General features: G+C 40.2%; 3 protein-coding genes across 3 annotated transcripts; all 3 read left to right on the top strand.

The window, feature by feature from the left end:
* Positions 1-1,350: 1,350 nt before the first annotated feature.
* On the top strand, positions 1,351-4,706 carry LOC113525775 (uncharacterized). The gene is made up of 2 exons (XM_034308188.2): positions 1,351-1,471; positions 3,180-4,706. The coding sequence occupies exons 1-2, from the start codon at positions 1,439-1,441 to the stop codon at positions 4,170-4,172; spliced, it is 1,026 nt and encodes a 341-aa protein (XP_034164079.2). The 5' UTR covers positions 1,351-1,438; the 3' UTR covers positions 4,173-4,706.
* Positions 4,707-8,144: 3,438 nt separating this feature from the next.
* LOC117598259 (uncharacterized) lies at positions 8,145-17,924 on the top strand. Its single transcript, XM_034308003.2, has 2 exons — positions 8,145-8,366; positions 16,980-17,924. The coding sequence occupies exons 1-2, from the start codon at positions 8,334-8,336 to the stop codon at positions 17,922-17,924; spliced, it is 978 nt and encodes a 325-aa protein (XP_034163894.1). The 5' UTR covers positions 8,145-8,333.
* A 2,923-nt stretch (positions 17,925-20,847) lies between these two features.
* LOC113545106 (uncharacterized) lies at positions 20,848-22,839 on the top strand. The gene is made up of 2 exons (XM_053237630.1): positions 20,848-20,995; positions 21,623-22,839. The coding sequence occupies exons 1-2, from the start codon at positions 20,963-20,965 to the stop codon at positions 22,559-22,561; spliced, it is 972 nt and encodes a 323-aa protein (XP_053093605.1). The 5' UTR covers positions 20,848-20,962; the 3' UTR covers positions 22,562-22,839.
* Positions 22,840-23,305: the final 466 nt, after the last annotated feature.

Consider the following 23,305-nt stretch of genomic DNA (forward strand, 5'->3'; position numbering starts at 1 on the left):
TCCCTTATTCATTCATTCATTCATGCAGTAAGTTTGACTCAGAACCGAACACTGAATGGGTGGAGAGCTCTCCTTATGTAGACCCAGGCAGAGGTGGGGGCTGATTGCCACTGACTATAATTTATACCATGATCTCTGGTTCCCTCTGGTAGCAGGAGCTGGTCAGGCTTTGTTTCTGTTTACTTTCTGCCTCCATCTAGTGATGGCACCAGGCCAAGCCGGCTGTTCCCTTACACAGGGCACCATGCACACACATTCACACACTCATTCACACCTAGGGGAAATTTAGCACAGCCAATCCACCTACTGACATTTTTGGGAGGTGAGAGGAAACCCAAGAATCTGAGAATGTGGGAGGAAAAAACACGTGAACACAGGGGGAATACGTGAAACTCCACTTCAGGAAAACATGTGTTAATAAACTCAGTCATCAGTGAGTCAGAGTATAACGTCTGAGTGGCTTCATTATCATCACATCACATGATGGTTTTTTTTCTATAAATTTATATTTACAATTGTCTATTTTTCACTGAAGTTTTTGCTCATTATTATGAAAGGTAACAATAATTCCAGAACTGACTGTATTATAGACTGCATTACAAATTCAATCCTGTTAGACATGGCTTCCCAGGAACAAAGTGCTCTACAGGACAATCGCCCTTAAATAGATCATCTGCCGTCCATGGTCTTGGTAGATTGAGGCAACCTTGTTGGACTTTCCATAGAATATCTTTCATTTTGTGTGGAGTTGTCAAAAATTGATTTTGAATGTCTTTAGCCTAGGTGTATGTAAACGTTTGGCCTCAACTATAACTTGTTCCTATTCTGATGGTCATATACAGTATTTTTGAATGTTAACTTCCAACAGAAGGAAGCACTTCAAGTGCTTTATTTAAAAAAAAAAAAAAAAACTACATTCCTTTTAGAATGATTTTTCTTAGAGGACAAGTAAGTGTTTTAAAACTTTAATAATTGTAGCCCAAATGTGATATTTACAATTATTGTCTATTTTTCACTAAAGTTTTTGCTCATTATTATGAAAGGTAACAATAATTCCAGAACCGACTGTATTATAGATTGCATTACAAATTTTGTTTCTGTGTCACAAAATTCAATTTTGTTGTAACTTGTTTTATGTAGCATTTGACAATGAATCACACACACACACACACACACCAGACACTAGAAACTAGACAGGTGAGTGACATGCTCCACCTAAAATATTTACTGACATCCTCATCTCTGCAAGTAATCTCAAATTCTTGTTCTGACATGACATTTCATTACAACCCTGTAAGTTTCTATTTACATACAATCCCATCAGGTATGGGAGGGGACAGTGCACATGATATAAAGGTAGCGTTAGTCAAATGACCGTCATCAGAATATACCTGCATACACCAGCTATTTCATTTGGCTGTTTGATCCACACTAAAAAATGGCAAATCTGAATCCATGGCAGCATGAAGAGGTAAGAAACTAAAATACTTGTTTGAAAACAGAAACAACCAATTTCATGTCTTTGTGTGCTATTAACTCTATATTGTATTTTATATAGTACTTTATACTTTATATATAGTAGTAACCCCTTATGGAAAATTGCATATGTGGTCATAGGTTTTTCTTATTATGTGACAATAGTATATGATCAAATAAACATGTGTGACATGGAATGAGGCGAAAGGATTTCTCAAGCGACAGAAATGATTCAACGGATGAGGACTGTTTTTGAGTTAGAAGAAGAACTGAGCCAGAGAGGAGAGCAACACAAGGCAGACAGAGAGCAACTGTAGGTCTTTTAAATTTACACTGAGCCAAATAACAAAATGTTAGCTACCATAATGTTAGCTACCATAGCAGCTCTATGTTTGAGTTCCCCTCCACATTTCTGAGCTAAATTTTTTTTTTCTGCCTGACCCTGAAAAATAGAGGTAGCAAGTCCTGTTGTCCCCTACATAGGACACTGACAAAACATGTTTTCAGAGGTTTAAATGTAAGTAAATTTAACTTAAATCAGGTGGGTTTGACACTACTACAGGTGGGTTTGACACTACTACTACTACTACTACTACTACTACTACTACAAATGGCCATACATCCATGAAACAAAATCACTACTGGGAAAATGTATAGGTTATTTGATAAAGGCAAATGTTACATTTAACTTACATGATAATAACCTGCTACTAGTTATGGTATCAAATTTTCTGTGAGGATTTTAAGATATAGCCAGTTTTGTACATTTTAACATAACACAGAGATTTCCCTACTTTGAAACCCTGTAATTATATCCTAGGGTAACAGGATTTTTTTTTTAAGAATGACAATTTGATTGCATTAGTAATTGTATTTGTGGGAGCCAGTAATTTGGCCACACATGATTTTGAGAGAAATTACAATGAAGGCTGCTGCTGGGTTTTGCTGCAAAAAGAAGAAGAAATTGCAACAGTCAAAGTCTCCAGAAGAACTGTAGCTGGTTCTGCAAGTAACACTTACCAGCTAATTTCCCTATGAAACTGCACAAATTTTGCCTGAGACTACTATTTTGTTTTTAAAGCAAAGGGTCATCACAATTCATACATATATCAGTATGTATATATATATATATATATATATATATATATACACAGTACAAAAAATATTTTAGAGGACAAGTAAGTGTTTTACTTAAACACTTAATTGTAATTGTAGCCCAGTTATTACACTTTTAATTATTGTCTGTTTATTTTTCAGAAATGTTTTTGCTCATTAGTAAAAAAGGTGCCAATATTTCTGGAAATTACTGTATTATAGATTGAATTACAAATTTTACTTTCTGTTTCATTACACTCAGTTTTGTCATTATCTGTTTTATAAAGAAAAAGCAAAACACATGTGAAAATTAAAAGTGTAAATACATGTGTAAAGCCCACTACATGTGAAAAATGTGTAAAACGTGTCTATAATTTTATAGAATATTCACTCTGTGTGCAAAATTTGTGTAAAGGAAAAAGATTTTTTTTTACCTGAATAAAGAAGCCTGTATCCAGAAAAGAGCCAAACACTTTCAAAAGGAAAAAGGAAGTGTTTGACCTGCTACTGGGCTATTAATGAGTTTAAAAAGAAATCTCTTTCATAAGAGGTTTAGAGTTTAGTTTGTTATGTGTATTGTTCTTATTGTGAGTGTCATATCTTTGTAGGTTAACATTAAACGGAGATGGAACTCACGTGGAAAACAAGAGCTCTTCATCACAGGGCAGCATGTGAGTTTACAGAGACTGAGAGAGCGAATGTCTCACAATCGAATGGCTGAGTATTTAAGCAAGGAGATCCCACCCTACCCAACTCCAGTAGAATTTTGGGTTTCAGATGTAGCCCATGTTACTGAGGAGACAGGATTTGAGGGGATACTGGCATCGGAGCAGTTCAGGCCTCCTGAAAGTGAGTTCTCATGGTGGGACTTAAAAATCAATGAAGAGGAGAAAAGATCAGCAGAGAAACGCTACATGGAGATGAACTTCCCAAACGAAGCACAAGAGCTGAAGGAACAGAAGCCGTTTCTGGAGAAGTTCACCACATCACCTCTGTTCCAACTAAAGAAATCCAGATTCGGCAATTATCGCTTCACATTTCCCCTCGCTGAGCTGATGAAATGGTACAAGGAACAGAACTGTGGAGGAAAAGAGCCGGTTCTCAGAGTGTGTGAGACCATCACCTACAAACAGGAGATTGTGTACACCGTGCTGATTCACAGTCCTGAGGATAACGAGCGTTTTGGAGGATACCCGCTTCTTGAAGCGAGTGAGTGGGTTCGTTATCAGGATGGGAAGATTATCTGGAAAGCACAAGCCATTTGTGAAACCCACTGGTATCGGTTTGTTTCAGGAGAAGTGAAAAGGCTAAAAACTCATCTGTTTTATGTCTGGGATCAGGTTAGTTTAGTCTTTCACTTACCAAATGATACTAAACCTTGTAAGGCAGTGAAAATCCCCAGAGAACGGCTTATAGAAGCCCTTGAGGCCTGTGAACATGATGAGATAGCTCTCTTGAGGTACAAAAGTTATAAAAACAAAGACAAATGCTTCTTTGAATCAAAGATGAAAGTAAGTGAATTGAAAAGAGAGATAGAAGAGGAGGAGAAAGAAGAAAAGAGCAAAGCAGAAAATGATATAAAAATGGAAGTAGACCCATGATTCTGAATTATTCGAAGTAGCAGTTAGATAAGAAAGAGGGTGACGATCAAGCAAAAGTGTGAAATGTATTCATGGGTAGGAACAACAAAATACCACTCATAAAGTTTAATCATGTTGTCATATTTTTATAGAATTGGTCACCCTGCAATATTAAATATTCATATCTAACTTCTATAAATTGTGAAACTATTACACTGTTTTAATGTTTTCTAATAACTTTAATTCTAAAAAACTATTAAAGTATCACATGAAATTTCTCTGATTTGTAATGTCGATGTTGACTTTTTTTTTCAAAGATGCTGTAATATCTTGTTAATCGAAGCAAGAGAACAATAAAAAAGTTATTTTAGATCATGAACATTCTGTGTTCATTTTGTTTAGTTAAAAAGCCTTGTTTACAATTAGTATGGACTTCCTCATATATGTGTGGCAGCCTAAGAAAACCCTTCACATGGTCAAATTTGAACACTTTCTACTGAAAATCTTTCCTGCACTGAAATTGCTGTCTTATTTACACATACTGATCACAAGTAAGCTCTAACATTGTAAAGTGAAAAAAACTGCATTTAAAGATTTCATTCCTATTTCACTGAAAGACGCCTTGCCTACCTCTACATTTATAACCTAATCTACTTACGAAACACAACATTACTGACAAATTGTAAAGAATTACAAGTTTACAGCAGGGAATGTGTTTTCACTTTGATTATTAGCATCATCCTCATCTCTGTCTCATCACCTGAGGTAAAAGTCACAGTCCTCATTTTTACCTGAGAATTGAGGTAAAACATGATCGTCATCTTTACATTTATGGCATTTGGCAGACGACCTTATCCAGAGCGACTTACAATAGTGCTTTGAAGTCTATCAAAAATACATTCTGATATTGTCTCGCTAGGTCACAAACTGGGGAAAGCATCAGTCCAAAACTCTGATGGGGAGTTTTTTTTTTTTTTTTTTTTTTTTTTAAATTGTATTTTTTATTTTATCTTTATTTCTATCTCTGTTCCTGCTTACATCAGTGGAGAAATAATCACTAATTAATTCAGTCACCGGGAGACAGTGGCTTAGTGGTTAGTACTGTTGCCTTGCACCTCCAGGGTTGGGGGTTTGATTCCCACTCCTCCCTGTGTGTGTGTGGAGTTTGCACATTCTCCCCATGCTTCAGGGGTTTCCTCCAGGTACTCCAGTTGTGCCCTGCGATGGGTTGGCACCCTGTCCAGGGTGTCTCCTTCCTTGTGTTCTGAGTCCCCTGGAATAGGCTCCAGGCTCCGTGCAACCCTGTGTAGGGTATGTGGTATAGAAAATGGAAGGATGGAATTCAGTCACTTCTGCTGTGTTGACTAAATTCTTCATCTTGTTAATTAGATCATTTAAACATTTTAAAACTTTGGCTGCTGTTCATTTAAATTGAAGGTGCTATTTTTGGCCTTAATTATGGCCAACATCCGAGTCATCAGAAGGAAACTGTAACGCCTCGTCCGAGGCGGATTGTGTAGGATCCATCAGCAGAGATGAAAACAGACTAATCCGAAACGGCAGGCAAAAAACACAATCAGGAAACGAGAGCAAAGTCCGAAAAACCAGGAAGTCAATCAGCGAGAAAATACAATACCAAAATCGCAAGGCAAAGGCAGAAATCCGAAAAAACAAACAAGGGTCATACACATGAAGAAAACAGTAAACAAGGCAAAAGAAAACGCTCAGTAATGTCCCGAAAACAATACTTCGCATCCTCGTGTGGTGAACGCGCTGCTTAAATGTCCCTGAAAACCCCAGAAGTGTTTCTCAAGGGTGGCGTCAAAACTCAGGCGAGGGTTCCCTCTGGCGGGCAGGTGCCGGTCGTGACGTTACAGAAACATTACCTGTGACTTTATCATAAAAGCCTAATGTACACAAAACAATACATCGATAAGCCAGAGGAAACAAGTGATGTTGACTGATAAAGTAAATATGAAACTCTTTGGCCACAATCACCAAATGTACGTTTGGAGGGGAAAAAAAGAGCAGAAGTTAATGAAACAAAAAACTTTCCCACCATTAAGCATGGAGGTGGATCTATTATGCTTTGTGGTTGTGTGGCAGACAGCTGCACAGGAAACACTGTACAGGTACATGGAAGAATACATTCCAATAAATATCAGCAAAGGAATTAAAGAGAAAAGAGATTGATGTCTACAACAGAACAATGATCTGAAACATACCTCAAAATTCACCATGAACTATCTCAAGAAATCCAAGCTAAAGCTTTTGGAACGGCCCTCACATTATACCGCCTTGAACATCGTTGACAATCTGTGTGTAGATCTTAAACGTGCAGTGCACGCAAGAAGGCCAGCTCAGAACTAGAAGCGTTCTGCAAAAAAGAGTGGGTGAAAATTCATTAAGAATAGAAAGACTTCTATCTGGCTACAGCGTCTGCAAGCTGTGGTATCTGCAAAAGGGAATGTTAATAAGTACTGACTTAGCAGGGTGTTCAAACTTTTGCACATGCCATTTATTTTCCTGTTTGTAATTTTTTTTTTAAGTTAATCAAATATAAAATAACTGTACATTAGCATCTGCAGAAAAATGTTTTTTTTAATACTTTGCTTCAAAGATCAACAAAATATGTCGTTTGCCAAGGGTGCCCAAACTTTTACATACAACTGTAGATTATACAACATTATCTTATACTTGCATCTGATTTTTTTTTTCCTTTTTTTTTTTTTTTTTTTTTATAAATTTAGACAATAATTATACTTGATTATAAAGGAAGCAGTATTTATACTTTTAGACTAAGAGCAAAATGGTGGCCATCAGTTTTATTACATGTATTTAACATGGTCAAAGTTCATGTTTATTCTCCTGATAAAATAATAATGTGGATCCTGTTCATTTACAACTATAACCAATGAAGAAACTGAAAAAAAGGGTCACAGCTCAGCGTAGGGCATCAGTTAATCTGACAATGGACTTTGTGGGGGGAAGGTGTGGATGGGGGGGTGACATAAATACTTATTATATATTATCTTCTTGTTTCATTCATTCATTCATTCATTCATCTTCGGTAAGCGTGTTATCCTGATAAAGGTCATGCTGGATCCAGAGCCTGAGGCACACACGCAGTCACATACTCATTCACACCTAGGTTCAATTTAGTGTAGCTGTTTCAAATACTGACAGTTTTGGAAGGTGGGAGGAACCAGGAGAACCCAGAAGAAACCCACGTGAACACAGACAGAACGTGTGAATCTCCACACGTGTTAATAAACTCAGTGCACATTCATCAGTGAGTGTCAGTATAACGTATGAGTGGCTTCATTATCACGACATCACATCACATGATGTTTTTATTTCCATAAATACATTTAATTTACCCGATAATAACCTGCTAGTAGTATCTAATTTTATGGTATCTAATTTTCTGTGAGGATTTTTAGATATAACAGTTTTGGACATTTTATAACACATACTATAGAACAGACCAATTTTAATATGAGCAACTTAATTACATTTTAACAACTATACTGATGTAGTGTCTGTTTTGCAAATAGGCATTCGTTGTGGCATGTGCCGTATCGCTTATAAGTATCGCTTATAGTCTGTATGTTTTTTGCCTCGTATCCACATTTCATGTTTATGGTTCTTGTTTTCACAGTTTTGGGTGTTTTGTTTGTATTTCCCATACATTTTCTGCACTTGTATCCGCTTCCATCTCCACTCTGTGACATAATTGTATTACAATTATATTTTTTTGTATTACAAATTTTAGTTTCTGTTTCATGACATTCAGTTTTGTCATCACCTGTTTTATTTGACCTTTGACCATGAGTCATACACACAAACACACACACACACACACACACACACACACTGTCATACACCAGCATTGAAAACAATGTTGGGTTGCACAGTTACATGAATTTGCTAATTTGACACAAAAACTAGAAAGGAAATGCCTTATGTCCAGTTTTTAGTGACATCCTTATACTTTAATAGTGCCAGGATTTCAAATCCTTGTATTGATTTGAACCCTTGTCAAAGCCCTACAAGCTTCTACTTACGCAGTATATGGGAGGAGAAAGTGCACATGACATAATGGCAGCATTGGTAGGATAACAGTGAGCAGTCACCTGGTTAAAGCACTCATTTCTCGTGTTTAATCCACACTATAAAAAAATGGCAAATCCAAATCCACGGCACCCTGAAGAGGTAAGAAACTAAAATATTTGCTAAAAATAACCAATTTAACTTCTTTATTTGGTATTAACAATATCTACTAATTTATATATACCTTATATGCTATATAATATTAACTGTATACACTATTAACCTTATGGAAAAACTGCATATGTGGTAATACATTTTTTAACATGTGATTTATGTGAATGTGTGTGAAAAATGAACATGTGAAAATGATTGATTCATGTTTTTAAAAAAAATAAAGCACATGAAAATAAAATTAAATGCACTACATCAGGGGTACTCAATAGGCGGACCGAAGGACAGTCCAATCCAGACCGGAATCCGCCTGTTGAGTACCCCTGATTTAGTTCATTTAGTTTTATTTTCATGTGATCTAAATCTTTGTGTTAGTTGTGTGACAACTGGCTAAGTGATTGTGTAAGCATATGTGTACAAAAGGTTGGTGTGAATGGCCCTTTAAGCTAGCACTGGTTATTTTTAGCAAATATTTTAGTTTCTTACCTCTTCAGGGTGCCGTGGATTTGGATTTGCCATATTTTTATAGTGTGGATTAAACACGAGAAATGAGTGCTTTAACCAGGTGACTGCTCACTGTTATCCTACCAATGCTGCAGTTATGTCTATGTCTACAACAGAATCATAGAGACAAGCAAAAAGATAGTCAGTACTTTAGTACTTTCGCTCCCCTTCTGTTTTTTACTGTTGGTGTTACCGGCCTCAGACCTAGGGGATATCTGGGTCGGCAACTAAGGACACACAGCCGGTTAAGCACTGTGTACCTGTGAAACTGTGAAACAATAGAGACAGACAAAATGAGTGTCGTTCCCTTGGCGCGTCATTCACTTCTGAGATCGCACCCGGGAGAAAACTAGTCTCTACTGTGCTTCACAGGAGCGCTCAAGTGCCATCTACTGATGTGGCGGTGTTCTGATACACACATACGCATGTGCATGGACAACTTCACTGGTGATGTTCCTATTTTAAAATTAGGGGGGGTGTCTCTTTTCCATTAAAAATTTAATGTGCCCTTCATTAACCCTTTACACTCTCCCCTGCTTTTTTAGAGTTGTCTCCGGACATCTAGAACTACACCAACAGAATAGTAAAGCAAGAAAGGCAATCAAAGATTGAACTGTCTGATTCAAGAACAAATAAGTATTTGAATATCAGTAGTCTTTTTTTTTTTTCAGTCCTGTCATGTCTAATATGCCCACACAAGTGGTGAAGGATAGTGGCAAGTGTCAGGTATGACAGGGTAAGCGTGAATGGGATATAAAACACAGGTATGCATTGCATTTGCTCCTGGTCTCCAAGGTTCATATGCTGGTAGTCCCTTATGATTGTATGTGAACACCTCCTTAGGCTTTACTGCACGTGTAGACCTCCTCAGAGTGACCTCTTCTTCACTCACTGGCTGTGCCACTGGCTCCGCTCCCAGGTTGGGATCCTCATGAACTCCATCAATGCAGTCACCTACAACTTCCTGAGGTTCCACAGATGTTGATGGGTCAGCAGATGTTTGTGCTGGTTCTGATGTCACCAACTGTTGTTGCTGGTATGACTGGAGATTATCTAGCTCTGTTCTGTGATATTCAGGGTGAACCTCTTCTGCTGCCGCTCGAAGCTCAATGTGTGGCTCACAATGAAACCGTGAAACTGTTTTCCTTTCATATACTGGTAATGGTCTAGGATTACATGCATATTCTTCCTCATCTGCTGAATCATTGGTATCCTGCTCCCAAAGTTCAAAACTGCGACATGGTCTTTTCACGCGTTGCTGCTTCTGCCTTTGTGGTTTTCGTTTTGGACTATCCTGTCCGTTATGTTCTAGGGGCAATTCATTCACAGGCAAGAGGAGATTACGGTGCAGTACACAGAGGGTGCGGTCACCTATTTCAGCTTGAATTCGATATACGGGACCATCTCCTATCCTTTCAACCACCCTGTGGACCTTGTTCTCCCAGTAAGCACGGAGTTTTCCCGGCCCTCCTCTCTCTGATAGGTTGCGGACAAGCACATGATCCCCTGGCTGAAGCACACTTCCTCTGACTCCACGATCATAATATTTTTTTCCTTTTTCAGAGCTCTTTCTACCATTTTCAGAGGCAATTCGGTATGCCTCCTGCATTCGGGAAGCCCACCTCTGTGCATATTCCTGATGGGTCTGGGTCTGTGACTCTGGTTCCAGGTTAAAGAGTAAATCAATGGGCAGCCGTGGAGCTCTTCCAAAGAGAAGAAAGAATGGTGAATACCCTGTGGCTTCGTGCCGGGTGCAATTGTAGGCATGGACTATATTTGGTAAATGGTCCTTCCACTCTGATTTCTTTTCTTCTGCCAGGGTTCGGAGCATCTGGAGAAGTGTCCTATTCAGACGCTCGACAGGGTTGCCCTGTGGATGGTAAGGCGTGGTGCGAGAATGGGCAATGCCAGCCAGCTGCTGAAGTCGTTGAAATAAGTTATTCTCGAACTCCCGGCCCTGATCGTGATGAAGCTTTTGTGGATACCCAAACCGTGGTATAAAGTCGTAGAAAATCTTCTCTGCGGCCATTTTGCCAGATTTGTTCCGTGTTGGATAGGCCTGAGCGAAGCGAGTAAAGTGGTCTACTAGAACTAAGATATACTCGTAGCCCCCCTTACTTGGTTCAAGATGAAAATAATCAACAGACAGAAGTTCAAAGGGGACACTGGTTGTGATCGAGCCCATTGGTGCTTTTTCAGGAACAGTAGGTCGCTTTTGTTTGATACATGGACACTGACGGATAACGTAGTCTTCTATGTCACGTTGCATGAAAGGCCAATAAAACCTTTGCCTTGCAAGGTGGATGACTTTGTCAGCCCCGACATGCCCCATGTCATCATGAAGGTGTTTTAGCACAACAGACTTCAGAGAGTTAGGGAGAACCAGTTGTCTGTTTTGTCGTGTCTGTCTGTACAAAAGTCCCTTGTCAAACCTGAGTTTGCTCCATTCACGTATGAGTCGTTGTGTGGTTAGTTCTTTTGGTTTCTTGTCTTTGTCTTTGGGGGTCCATCCTATCTTTTTCAGTCTGACCACCTCACAGATAGATACGTCTCCTTCTTGTGCAGCTCGAATGTCTTCTGGAGTGAACATCATTGTGGTGGAAGGATGCGGAAAATCATCACTGGAGCACAGCTGAAGGGCTGCTACCCATGGCACTTCTTCGTCCTTCTTGGCTTTATCTCCTTGCCATACAGCAGACACCACTTCGGGAGGTAAAACCTCAGAGTATTCTCTGACATGGTCCTGTAGCCTCACTGGGAACCGTGACAAGGTATATTTGATGGTGAAGTGAAAATCGGCCAGCTCGCCTACCCAGCGATGTCCTGCTGCACTCAACTTGGCTGTACTCAGGATGTAGGTAAGGGGGTTGTTATCTGTGAATACGGTGAACGTGGGGGCATAGTACAGGTAATCGCGAAATTTATCGCAGATAGCCCACTTTAAGGCAAGAAACTCAAGCTTGCTTGATAAAGTACAGCCCCCAGACCTTCATTTGCTGCATCAGTGTGGAGGACAAAAGGTAAATTGAAGTCTGGATAGGCTAGAATAGGGGAGCTGGTCAACATGTCGACAAGGTGAGCAACAACAGCACTGTGGTCAGGGGTCCACTGGACTGGTGTCTGAGACGAGAGTTGACCGTTTTTCACACCCTTTCTGATGAGCCTAGATTTGACAGGTTTCTTATCAGGCTCCACATGGCTCTCTTGAAGTTTAAACAGTGGGCGAGCTATTTGGGAAAAATCCTGAATGAAGGATCGGTAGTATCCCAAAAAACCTAATAGGGCTCTGACTTCCCCAACGTTCTTGGGTTCCCTTTCCTTCAACTGAAGCACTGCCTCCAGGTCTTTGGGATCGACTCGCACACCCTCACTGGTGACTAGGCGCCCAACGTACCTCACTTGACGTTTAAATAGTTCACACTTTTGCGGGCGTAACTTGACACCATGCTCCCGTAAGCGGCAGAAAACTCTCTTTAAGTCCTTGACATGGTCTTGGAAGGCTCTGGAAAAACAAAGAACATCGTCCAAGTATGGAAAGCAACATTCATCCCTCAGACCATTCAGCACACCTTCCATACACCTCTGGAAAGCTGCTGGTGCATTGGTAAGGCCAAAGGGAAGGCGTACCCACTCATATAATCCCCAAGGCATGCTAAAAGCCGTCAGGTGCCTTGAGCGCTCCTTGACAAAACCTTGGTGGTATGCGCTGCCCTGGTCAAGTATAGAGAACCATGAGTAGCCCCCCAGGCTATCCAGCAGATCCTGGATACGTGGGAGAGGGTGGCGATCAGGAATAGTTTTACTATTTAGTCCGCGAAAATCAACACAAAGGCGTAGACTCATGTCCTTTTTTCTTACACAAACTACAGGAGAGGAATAAGGTGATGTGGACTTCCGAATCCAGCCGTGATCAAGCAAGTTTTGAACATACTCCTTAACCTCTCTATACAAGGGCTTTGGAACCGCATTGTAGGACTTTTGGACAGGAGTATTGTCTTTCAAGTGAATTTCAAGTTGTAAGTCAGGAATACAACCAATATCTGTGTCATCCTTCGCAAACACATCGGATTGGTCCAATAGCATCTCTCTGACTATTTTCTGTTCATCCTCCCCCAAATGGGACAAGTCAACTGGAGGGTGCCATTTATCTTTACTTTCATGCACACAAGTGTGCCTGTCTTCTCCTTTCGCCATGTTGATGTTCTTGTCCGTCCTCAACTGAGCTGAAAATGATTGGGAGACATCTTGTTGCATGAGATAGGGGCTTAGAGTAGGCTGTTGAATTGGTTTGAGATCAACTACTTCTTCAAGAATGCCAAGGGCTGTCTTCGGTGGAAGGTAGATAGCATGCTTAGTGGGATTCTGGACCGGAACTTTAACGCATTTCGACATCCCACCAGGAACATCAACTAAGGCTGAAAATGGCTCCAAACCCTCAATGCAGTCATTCTCTAAGATCGGCTGAAACAGCATCGTTCCAGAGCCGGGCCACTTCCGAATCCTGCACTTGACCTCATGAATCCGTCCCGCAGGTATAACTACGCCTCTCTTGCCTGTGCGGACATTACTCAGGTGTTTCAGCACAAGTTATTTCCCCAAAAGCAGAAATTAGCGCCTCGACAGTAGATGCACTGGCACTTAATGCTTCTTTCAAGATGGCAGAGACATCCACTTTTTCACTCTGATGGGCACTTTCTTTGATGAGCTCTGCTATGACATTGCTACCTAAAATGGGACAGCTGCAACTTTGACTGATTAGAAGTGGGACCCTGATAGACATGTCTCCATGATTCTGACTACAAATCTGAAGGTCAGTTTCAGCCCAACCAGAGAGAGGGACCATTTACCATTTACTGCAGATATTTCCAGTGATTGGTTGGTGAACAGAGATTCAAGGGACCAAATTTTGACACCAGGTAGTTCTTTCTCGATCCATGCTCTACTAACAATCGTCACCTGGGCACCAGAGTCTAACAGCATTTGGAGAGGTACACCATTGTTTGAACAAGAGACCATACACCGCTTGCCAATAAGTTGAGCTACATGTCTTTTTGGGTTCTGCTGACACTGTGGTTTTGACTGTGGGGGTTCCAGCATTTTGACTTTTACATGGGGCGGCAGATGATTTGAGGTCACAGGTTGCCCCTCTCCAGTGACCTCTTCCCATTTCCCGACGGCTTACGCTGAAGACAGCCAATAGCCCTATGTCCAGATTGTCCACAGATGAAACAGTGGGGACAGTTCAACGTGCCCTGTTGTACACATGCGGGGCATATCCCTTTTGTCTCAGTTGCAGGTTGGGTACGAGCGATAGGCGTGCTAGTGTCTACGGGTTTCATTTCATGGGGTGTCGTCAAATGGGTCAGATGCTTAGTTAAGGAGGACAGTTGAGCTGTCAGTTCTTTAATAGCATCACGATTAGCTTGTAATTCAAAATCAACTTTGGCCTGTCTGGTCTGATCAGTCGGTTCATTTGGGTCATGTTGAGCTGAATTCACAGTCACTGGTCTGGTTTTAGCTACAGTGCTCAGTCATTTTAATCGTCCCTCTTCTTCAGTGGTAGATTTAGTCATTTGCTCCAACAGGAAGTCATCACTAACTTGCATGTATGAAAGAAAGGGTTTTAGATCACGCCGCACATAACTGTTTTTCTCATTCAACCCCTGGTAAATGGTATGGAGGAAAGTGCCCTGAACCAGCTTTTTGTCATAACTGAAATCTACACCTGGTTGCTGGGATTCAAAAAGAACTCGTTGCTTTAACCACATAACCCTGTACAGGAACTGTTGTGGACTTTCTCTGTCATGCTGCCTAGCATTAGTCAGCTCCTGGAAAAGTTCAGTTACACTTTTATCTCTGATATGTGACCGGAGGAATCTTTTCAAACCTTCTACATTCAGATCTGCTTTATTGCTCAGCATCTCCCTGAAAGTACCTGGTTTTGTTATCTTAAGGACAGTTCGAATTATTTCTGACTCGCTAAAACCTTCCTGCAACCCTTCATCCAGCTGTTTACTCAGACTGTTATAAGACATATCAGAACCTGCATCAGAAATCTGACCACCATGTAACTTAAATTCTCTGCGTGGTAGCAAAGCTGAAACATCAGACAATCTTACAACATGATCAGAAACATTTGCTGATGAATTCATCCTACCCAAAAGAGCAGCACTGATAGAGGTGGGCCTGCCGGGCATCAATGAAGTGATTTCCCTGGTAAGTGCATGGGTGTCTCCGACCTGGAATGATGGGTGTACGTGAATGTCTTTGTCCATATGTAATGGTTGTGTGTGAGTGTCTCTGTCAGTAGGGGACGCTGGTGTATAAACTTCATCAACGTGTGTAGGGGTGTGACCATGTTGGTGTGTTTGTGAATCCTCCATCGAGACAGGTGCAGCATTACCAGGGTCAGAGGCTCTGACATCTGGAGCTGATAGAATGTCACTGAGTAGGTCATAGAGGAAGAGGAGTTGAGCCATACCCTCATCCTCTGCAGCTTTTAACTTCTCACTTCTGACAAAGTCAACAATTAGGTCATACAGTTCTGGTTCACTTAGATCCGCGACTTGGCAAGTTTCTTGGCCATCCACAATCGATCTTGCAACAGTCTGTAGCTGGCTGAGACTCAAATCAGACAGTCTCTTTTGGATCTTGAAAATCAGCACCCGGCGTTGGGTTAAGGTAGTCATCTTCACATATCAACCTTGACCGTTGTTTCCTGGATGACACTTGACACAGCAGTCTTCCATGAAACTCTGGGCACAGGATCTGCCTGTTGCAATGTCAACCTCCCCAGGCAAGGTGCACTGGATCCCGGACGAGCCCCCAAATGTTACCGGCCTCAGACCTAGGGGATATCTGGGTCGGCAACTAAGGACACACAGCCGGTTAAGCACTGTGTACCTGTGAAACTGTGAAACAATAGAGACAGACAAAATGAGTGTCATTCCCTTGGCGCGTCATTTACTTCTGAGATCGCACCCGGGAGAAAACTAGTCTCTACTGTGCTTCACAGGAGCACTCAAGCGCCATCTACTGATGTGGCGGTGTTCTGATACACACATACGCATGTGCATGGACAACTTCACTGGTGATGTTCCTATTTTAAAATTAGGGGGGGGTGTCTCTTTTCCATTAAAAATTTAATGTGCCCTTCATTAACCCTTTACATTGGCATGTGACAACTTCCAATCAGAGCAGTGCAACGACATCACTATGACAATGCTGTATTCCCACATTCTCATAATCCCCTGGGATTAATAAAGTTCTTTGAATCTTGAATCTTGAATCTTCTCCGGTCCTAACGTAACAATGTTTCAACGTTTGACTTTTGTCAGGTAGCTAATTTGTTTTAGCAGGTGGCGTAAGCGAATTAGTAAATGTCAGAAGGCCTGAAGGCCAAAGAAAAGTAAGGTTGACAGTAAAAACTTTGTGTTTAAAGATGACTGGACAGACAAGTATGCATTTATTCTCCCTGACAGAAGCATCAAACCTATGTGCTTAATTTGCAAAGAGACAAAAAAGTGGTGTTTGTTAAGAGTGGTAATGTTAAGTGCCACTATGAAACAAAGCACATGTATTTTGAGCAACATTACCCACACAACACAGAGGTGAGAACAAAAAATTCTGGAGTTTTTATATTCACATACTTCTGTACTTGATGAGACATACACTTCCTCAATTGTCCTACTGTGTGGACCTTCAGCTCAGTGGAAGATTGGTAAGTGTACCACTAAGATTTAGATTTGAGTAGCCCTGCATTACAGTTTTGTTAAACATGTGTCTAAAAACTTTATAGAATATTTACATGTTAACTCTGTGTGACATATCTGTAAAGCAAAAAGCTTTCTCACCTCCAGAATGAAGCTTGGATGCCGTACAGAGCCAAACACTTTCAAAAAGGGAGTGTTACACCAGCTCCTGGGCTATTAATGAGTTTAAATTAAAACCCTTTGTATTGTCTGAGCACTTGAGGTGTGCATCTGTGGAGAGGCCCCAACATTCATCATGTTTCTTGAAAGGGGTCTAGAGTTCAGTGTAGTACAACAGTTATAATTTTTATATAGGATTTTTAGTATTGTGTGCTGTATATCTTTGTAGATCAACTTTCAAAGGAGATGGAATTTACGTCGAAAACAAGAGCGCTTCATTACAGGGAAGCATGTGAGTTTACAGAGACTGAAAGAGCGAATGTCTCACAATCAAATGGCAGAGTACTTTCAAAAGCAGGTCCCACCCTACCCAACTCCAGTTGAATTTCGGGTTTCAGATGTATCCCATGTTACTGTGGAGTCAGGATTCAAGGGAATATTGGAGTTGGAGCAGTTCAGGCCTGGAGCAGGAGAACTGTCATGGTGGGGCTTAAAAATCAATGAAGAAGAAATAAGATCAGCAGAGAAACGCTACATGGAGAGTAATTTCCCAAATGAACCACAAGGGCTGAATGAGCAGCAGCCATTTCTGGAGAGCTTCACCACATCACCCCCATTCAACCCAGAGAAATCTCTCTACGGTAATTATCGCTTCACATTTCCCCTCACTGATCTGATGGAATGGTACAAGGAACAGAACTGTGGAGGAAAAGCGCCGGTTCTCAGAGTGTATGAGACCATCACCTACAGACAGGAGATTATGTACACCGTGCTGATTCACAGTCCTGGGGATAGCGAGCGTTTTGGAGGATACCCGCTTCTTGAAGCGAGTGAGGTGGTTCGTTATCAGGATGGGAAGATTATCTGGAAAGCACAAACCATTTGTGAAACCCACCAGTATCAGTTTGTTTCAGGAGAAGTACAAAGGCTAAATAATAAACAGTTTTATGTCTGGGATCATGTTAGTTTAGTCTTTCACTTGCCAAATCATAAGGCGCTGAAAATTCCCAGAGAACGGCTTATAAAAGCCCTCGAGGCCTGTAAACTTGACAACATAGATCTCTCAAGGTACGAAGGTTCTAACAACAAAGAGGAATGCTTCTTGGAAGCTGAAATGAAAGTGAGTGAATTGATTGAAAAGATAGTTGATATAAAAATGCAGGTAGACCCATGATTGTGAATGATTCATAGCAGCAGTTAGATGAGAAAGATGATCAAGATCAAGCAAGACAGTGAAACATACTCATGGGAAGAAATTTGGGTATAAAATATAATTGTTTCGTATTTTAAAGAACTGGTCACACTACAATATTAAATATTCATAGTAATTTCTATCAAATCAAAAACTATCACAATATTGTAATAATTTCTTTTTAATTTTTATAAATCGCATGATTAGTAACTTCTCTGATTTGTAATATCTGTTTCCCTTCTTTTAAGGATGCTGTAATCTATGTCAATCAAAGCAAGAGAACAATAAAAGTTATTTTAGATCATGAACTTTCTGTGTTCATTTTGTTTAGTTAAAAAGGCTTTGTTTACAATTAGGATGGACTTCCTCATATACGTGTGGCAGCCTGAGAAAAGCCTTCACATTTTGACGCTTTTCTATGTACACGTATATGTATGTAGTTCTGAAAACTACAACTGAAACTGTTATCTTATTTACACATTTCTCAATGATGAGAAGCATTCTCACAGTTAAATATTTCAACCAATTTCACTGAAAGACACCTTGCCTTCCTCTCCATTTATAACCTAATCTGAAAAACAGCTTTACTGACAAATTGTAAGGACTTATAAGTTTACAACAGGAAATGAGTTTTCACTTGCATTATCAGCATCATCCACATCAGCCTCTGTCTTTTCACCTGAGGTAAAAGTCACTTGTCTTAAGTTAGTAAGGAACAGAGTGCATACATAGACCTGCTGTAAACTAATAAACAGCGCAATGAAAATCACCCGAGTGTGCTTCTGTCACGAAACTCAGCACACTGACGTCAATAATTGGCAGTATAAAGACATCAGATTGACGTTAGAAGTATATTATCTGTGTTTCAGTCATACCCAGAGTGCTTCTACACTCCCTCATTTCCTTTTCTTCCTGCTTAGCTCCTCCCTCCTACCAAGCCAGGAAAGGATGCAAGGTTTGGTGATATCGAGAACAAAAATCACAAACAGTGTTTAGCAAATTAGCAAAAAGTGTCACATTACAGCAACTTAAGTGAATTTATCTATTGATGCAATGTTGCCCAGCTGTATTGCACTAACTGCATAACAGATCTGCATATATACAACAGTTATTACACTCTGAATTAGCCACACAACCTCAATGAATGCAATGCAAATATCAGTAAAAATATTCACTTGTGTAATATTCACCTGTGGATTCTTTATGGAAAGAGCTACAGCCATGATTCACATTATAAATGATACAAATCATAACAAATCTAGACTTCTGAGAAAGACAAACCACAAATTTTCTAAGAACACACTAAGCACTGTTTGACTTTACTCTTCTACACCTGTATACTGTAGGGTCAATCCATGTGAAATCACCTGAGGCTTCCTGACCTACCATCTCAGATACATCTCAGATACATCTACATACTAAAAGCCCATAGCAGCATATTTGCCAAATCATGGCCTGCTGAAACTTGTAATAAATAAATAAATAAATAAATAATAAATAATACACAGCTGTACTCTGAGAAACTACAACAGCGGTTCTCAGCCATTGACTCTGCTTCTGTCTGGAAAGGGCTCAGACAGATCACAAACTGCAAACCTAAAGCCCCCCCTCTGTGCTAACGACCTGTGTCTGGCCAACAACCTGAACGAGTTCTACTGTCGCTTTGTCACAATGGGACAGTCCTGTCACCATCCCCCATGACACCAGCCATCAACATCAACTTCACCTTCAGCCCATCAGCTTCACCACCCCCACCACAGCAGGGGGTCGGGCCTCTCCACAGATGCACACCTCAAGTGCTCAGACAATACAAAGGGATTTTTTAATAATAAAGTGCCCATTTTAGTACTTTAGAAAGAGGTAGGTCTTTAGATGTTGTTTGAAGACAGCCAGTGACTCAGCTGTTCGGTCATCTAGGGGAAGTTCATTCCACCACCTAGGTGCCAGAACAGAGAAGAGTCTTGATGCATGCCTTCCTTGTACCCTGAGAGATGGTGGGACCAGTCGAGCAGTGCTAGAGGATTGGCGGGAGCGTGGTATCGTGCGGGATGTGATAAGTGCGCTAAGATAAGCGGGTGCTGGTCCATTTTTGGCTTTGTAGGCAAGCATCAGTGTTTTAAATCTGATGCGGACAGCTACAGGAAACCAATGGAGGGATCGTAGCAATGGCGTGGTGTGGGAGAACTTAGGAAGGTTGAAAACCAGTCATGCAGCTGCATTCTGGATCAGTTGCAGAGGACGAATGGCAACTGCCAGGAGCGAGTTGCAGTAGTCCAGTCTTGAAATGACACGGGACTGAACAAGCACCTGAGTGGCCTGTGTGGAAAGAAATGGACGAATTTTTCTGATGTTATAAAGGAGAAATCGGCATGAGCATGTCAGATTAGCAATGTGAGAGGAAAAGGACAGCTGATTGTCTATGGTTACCCCAAGGTTGCGTGCAGTAACTGAAGATGAGATCAGAGAGTTGTGCAGGGAGATCGCAAGATCCTGACATGGGGATGTATCACCTGGGATGAACAGCAGTTCAGTTTTGTTGCTATTAAGTTTCAGCTGATGAGCTGTCATCCATCCAATTTTACTTTCTATTTCAGTACACTCAGTTTTGTCGTTACCTGTTTTATTTGACCTTTGACCATGAATCACACATACACACACAATCTCATTAAATATGTGTACACTGGTGCACTGTTATGTATCAGTATTGAAAACAATGTCAGGTTGAATTAGAATTTGCCAATTAGACATAGAAACTAGAAAGGGCATGCTCCACCTAAAATGTTTAGTGACCTCCTTATCTCTACCAGTTTTGTTACTGCTTTAACAGTGCCAGGATTTCAAATCTTTGTGCTGACATGAACTCTTGTCACAGCCCTATAAGTTTCCATTATGTACTACGTCTCTCAGTTATGGGAGGGGAAAGTGCACATGATATAAAGTTAGCGTTAATCAGATAACAGTGATCAGTCACCTGATTAAACCATTCATTTTACTTCCCTGTTTAATCCACATTCAGAAAAATGGCAACTCTGAATCCACAGCAGCCTGAAAAGGTATGAAACTAAAATACTTTTACAAAAACAACCAATTTAAATTCTAAATATATTTTATATGCTATATAATATTAACTATAAACTAGTAATCCCTCATGGAAAAATTGGATATGGGGTAATATGTTTTTTCAACGTCATTATGTGAATAATATGTGATCTCCATGTTATGCCCTGAAATTACCCATGTGAACTCAAGTAAATATGTGTGACATCACGTGAACAAAATACTGTACTGTCAAAAAAATTATTTATGTGAGAAGATATAAATAACTGGGTAATTTCTAATTTAACATGTGAAAAATAATTGAATCATGTGTAAAGATAGAGCAAAATTAGATTAAATTAAAACTAGTGTAATAAATGTGTAAAGCCCACTACATGTCAAAAATGTGTAAAACATGTCTATAATTTTATAGAAGGAAAAAGAAGAAAGGAAAAAGATTTTTTACCTGAATAAAGAAGGCTTTATCCAGTAAAGAGCCAAATGCTTTCAAAAAGGAAGTGTTAGACCTGCTACTGGGCTATTAATGAGTTTAAAAAGAAATCTTTTTCAGAATGGTTCTTAAGAGGGTTAGAGTCTAGTTTGTTATGTGTTTTGTTCTTATTGTGAGTGTCATATCTTTGTAGGTTAACATTAAAGGGAGATGGAACTCACGTGGAAAACAAGAGCTCTTCATCACAGGGCAGCATGTGAGTTTACAGAGACTGAGAGAGCAAATGCTCCTGGTGAACCCTCAGCCTCACATGATGACGTACTTAAGCAAGGAGATCCCACCCTACCCAACTCCAGTAGAATTTTGGGTTTCAAATGTAGCCCATGTTACTGACGAGACAGGATTTGAGGGGATACTGGAGTCGGAGCAGTTCAATCCTCTTGAAAGTGAGTTCTTATGGTGGGACTTAAAAATCAATGAAGAGGAGATAAGATCAGCAGAGAAACGCTACATGGAGATGAACTTCCCAAACGAAGCACAAGAGCTGAAGGAACAGGAGCCGTTTCTGGAGACGTTCACCACATCACCCGCATTTGAACTAGAGAAATCTCGCTACGGTAATTATCGCTTCACATTTCCCCTCACTGAGCTGATGGAATGGTACAAGGAACAGAACTGTGGAGGAGAAGAGCCGGTTCTCAGAGTGTATGAGACCGTCACCTACAAACAGGAGATTATGTACACCGTGCTGATTCACAGTCCTGAGGATAACGAGCGTTTTGGAGGATATCCGCATCTTGAAGCGAGTGAGTGGGTTCTTTATCAGGATGGGAAGATTATCTGGAAAGCACAAGCCATTTGTGAAACCCACTGGTATCAGTTTGTTTCAGGAGAAGTACAAAGGCTATATACTCATGAGTTTTATGTCTGGGATCATGTTAGTTTAGTCTTTCACTTGCCAAATCATAAGGCCCTGAAAATTCCCAGAGAACGGCTTATAAAAGCCCTCGAGGCCTGTAAACTTGATCAGATCCATCTCTCGGGGTACAATGGTCCTAGAAACAAAGAGGAACGCTTCTTGGATGCAAACATGAAAGTGAGTGAATTGAAAAGAGAGTTGGAAGAGGAGTAGAAAGAATAATGGAGGTAGACATTGATTGTGAATGATTCAAGTAGTAGATAGACAGTAAAGAGGAAGAAGATCAAGCAAGAATTGTGAAACATATTCATGCAGAGAAAGTACAAAATACCAGGCATAACCATACTGTTTGTAATCATTTTAGTTAAAAAATAAAATAAAATAAAAAGAAATATCGTGATTTGCAATGATACTTTTCTGGATTTATTATGAGTGCACAAATGATGATATCTGTGTAACAGGAGAAGAATAAAAGATTCTCTGTGATTTCATTTTCATTTCGTTCTCTGTGATTTCATTTTCATTTCATTCTCTGTGATTTCATTTTCATTTCATTCTCTGTGATTTCATTTTCATTTTGTTCTCTGTGATTTCATTTTCTTTAGTTACAAAGGTTTGGTTTATGAATTAGTTAGGATTTCATCATGTGTGGTATCATAGCCAATTCAGCTTTCAGCTTGGTTTTGGAAGGTGGAAGGAAACCGGAGAACCCGGACGCAGACCCGAGCTATTTTAACTAATGGTGTAGTAGATAACAATGTGTCAGTAAAACACTTGCTCAGAAGCGGCAGGTTTCATCTCAATGGTTTCGGTCTAACTGAAAAGCAATTGGGTTAATTTGAATATTAGATATATTTACGTTATCTTCAGCTACGATATGTAAGACGTCAATAACAAAGCAAATCGGTTGAAAATCGGTTGAACATGAAGAAATTTATAAGATTTATCAAGGTAGAC

This window comes from Pangasianodon hypophthalmus, chromosome 10, assembly GCF_027358585.1.
Source record: "Pangasianodon hypophthalmus isolate fPanHyp1 chromosome 10, fPanHyp1.pri, whole genome shotgun sequence".
NCBI classification, from domain to species: Eukaryota; Metazoa; Chordata; class Actinopteri; order Siluriformes; family Pangasiidae; genus Pangasianodon; species Pangasianodon hypophthalmus.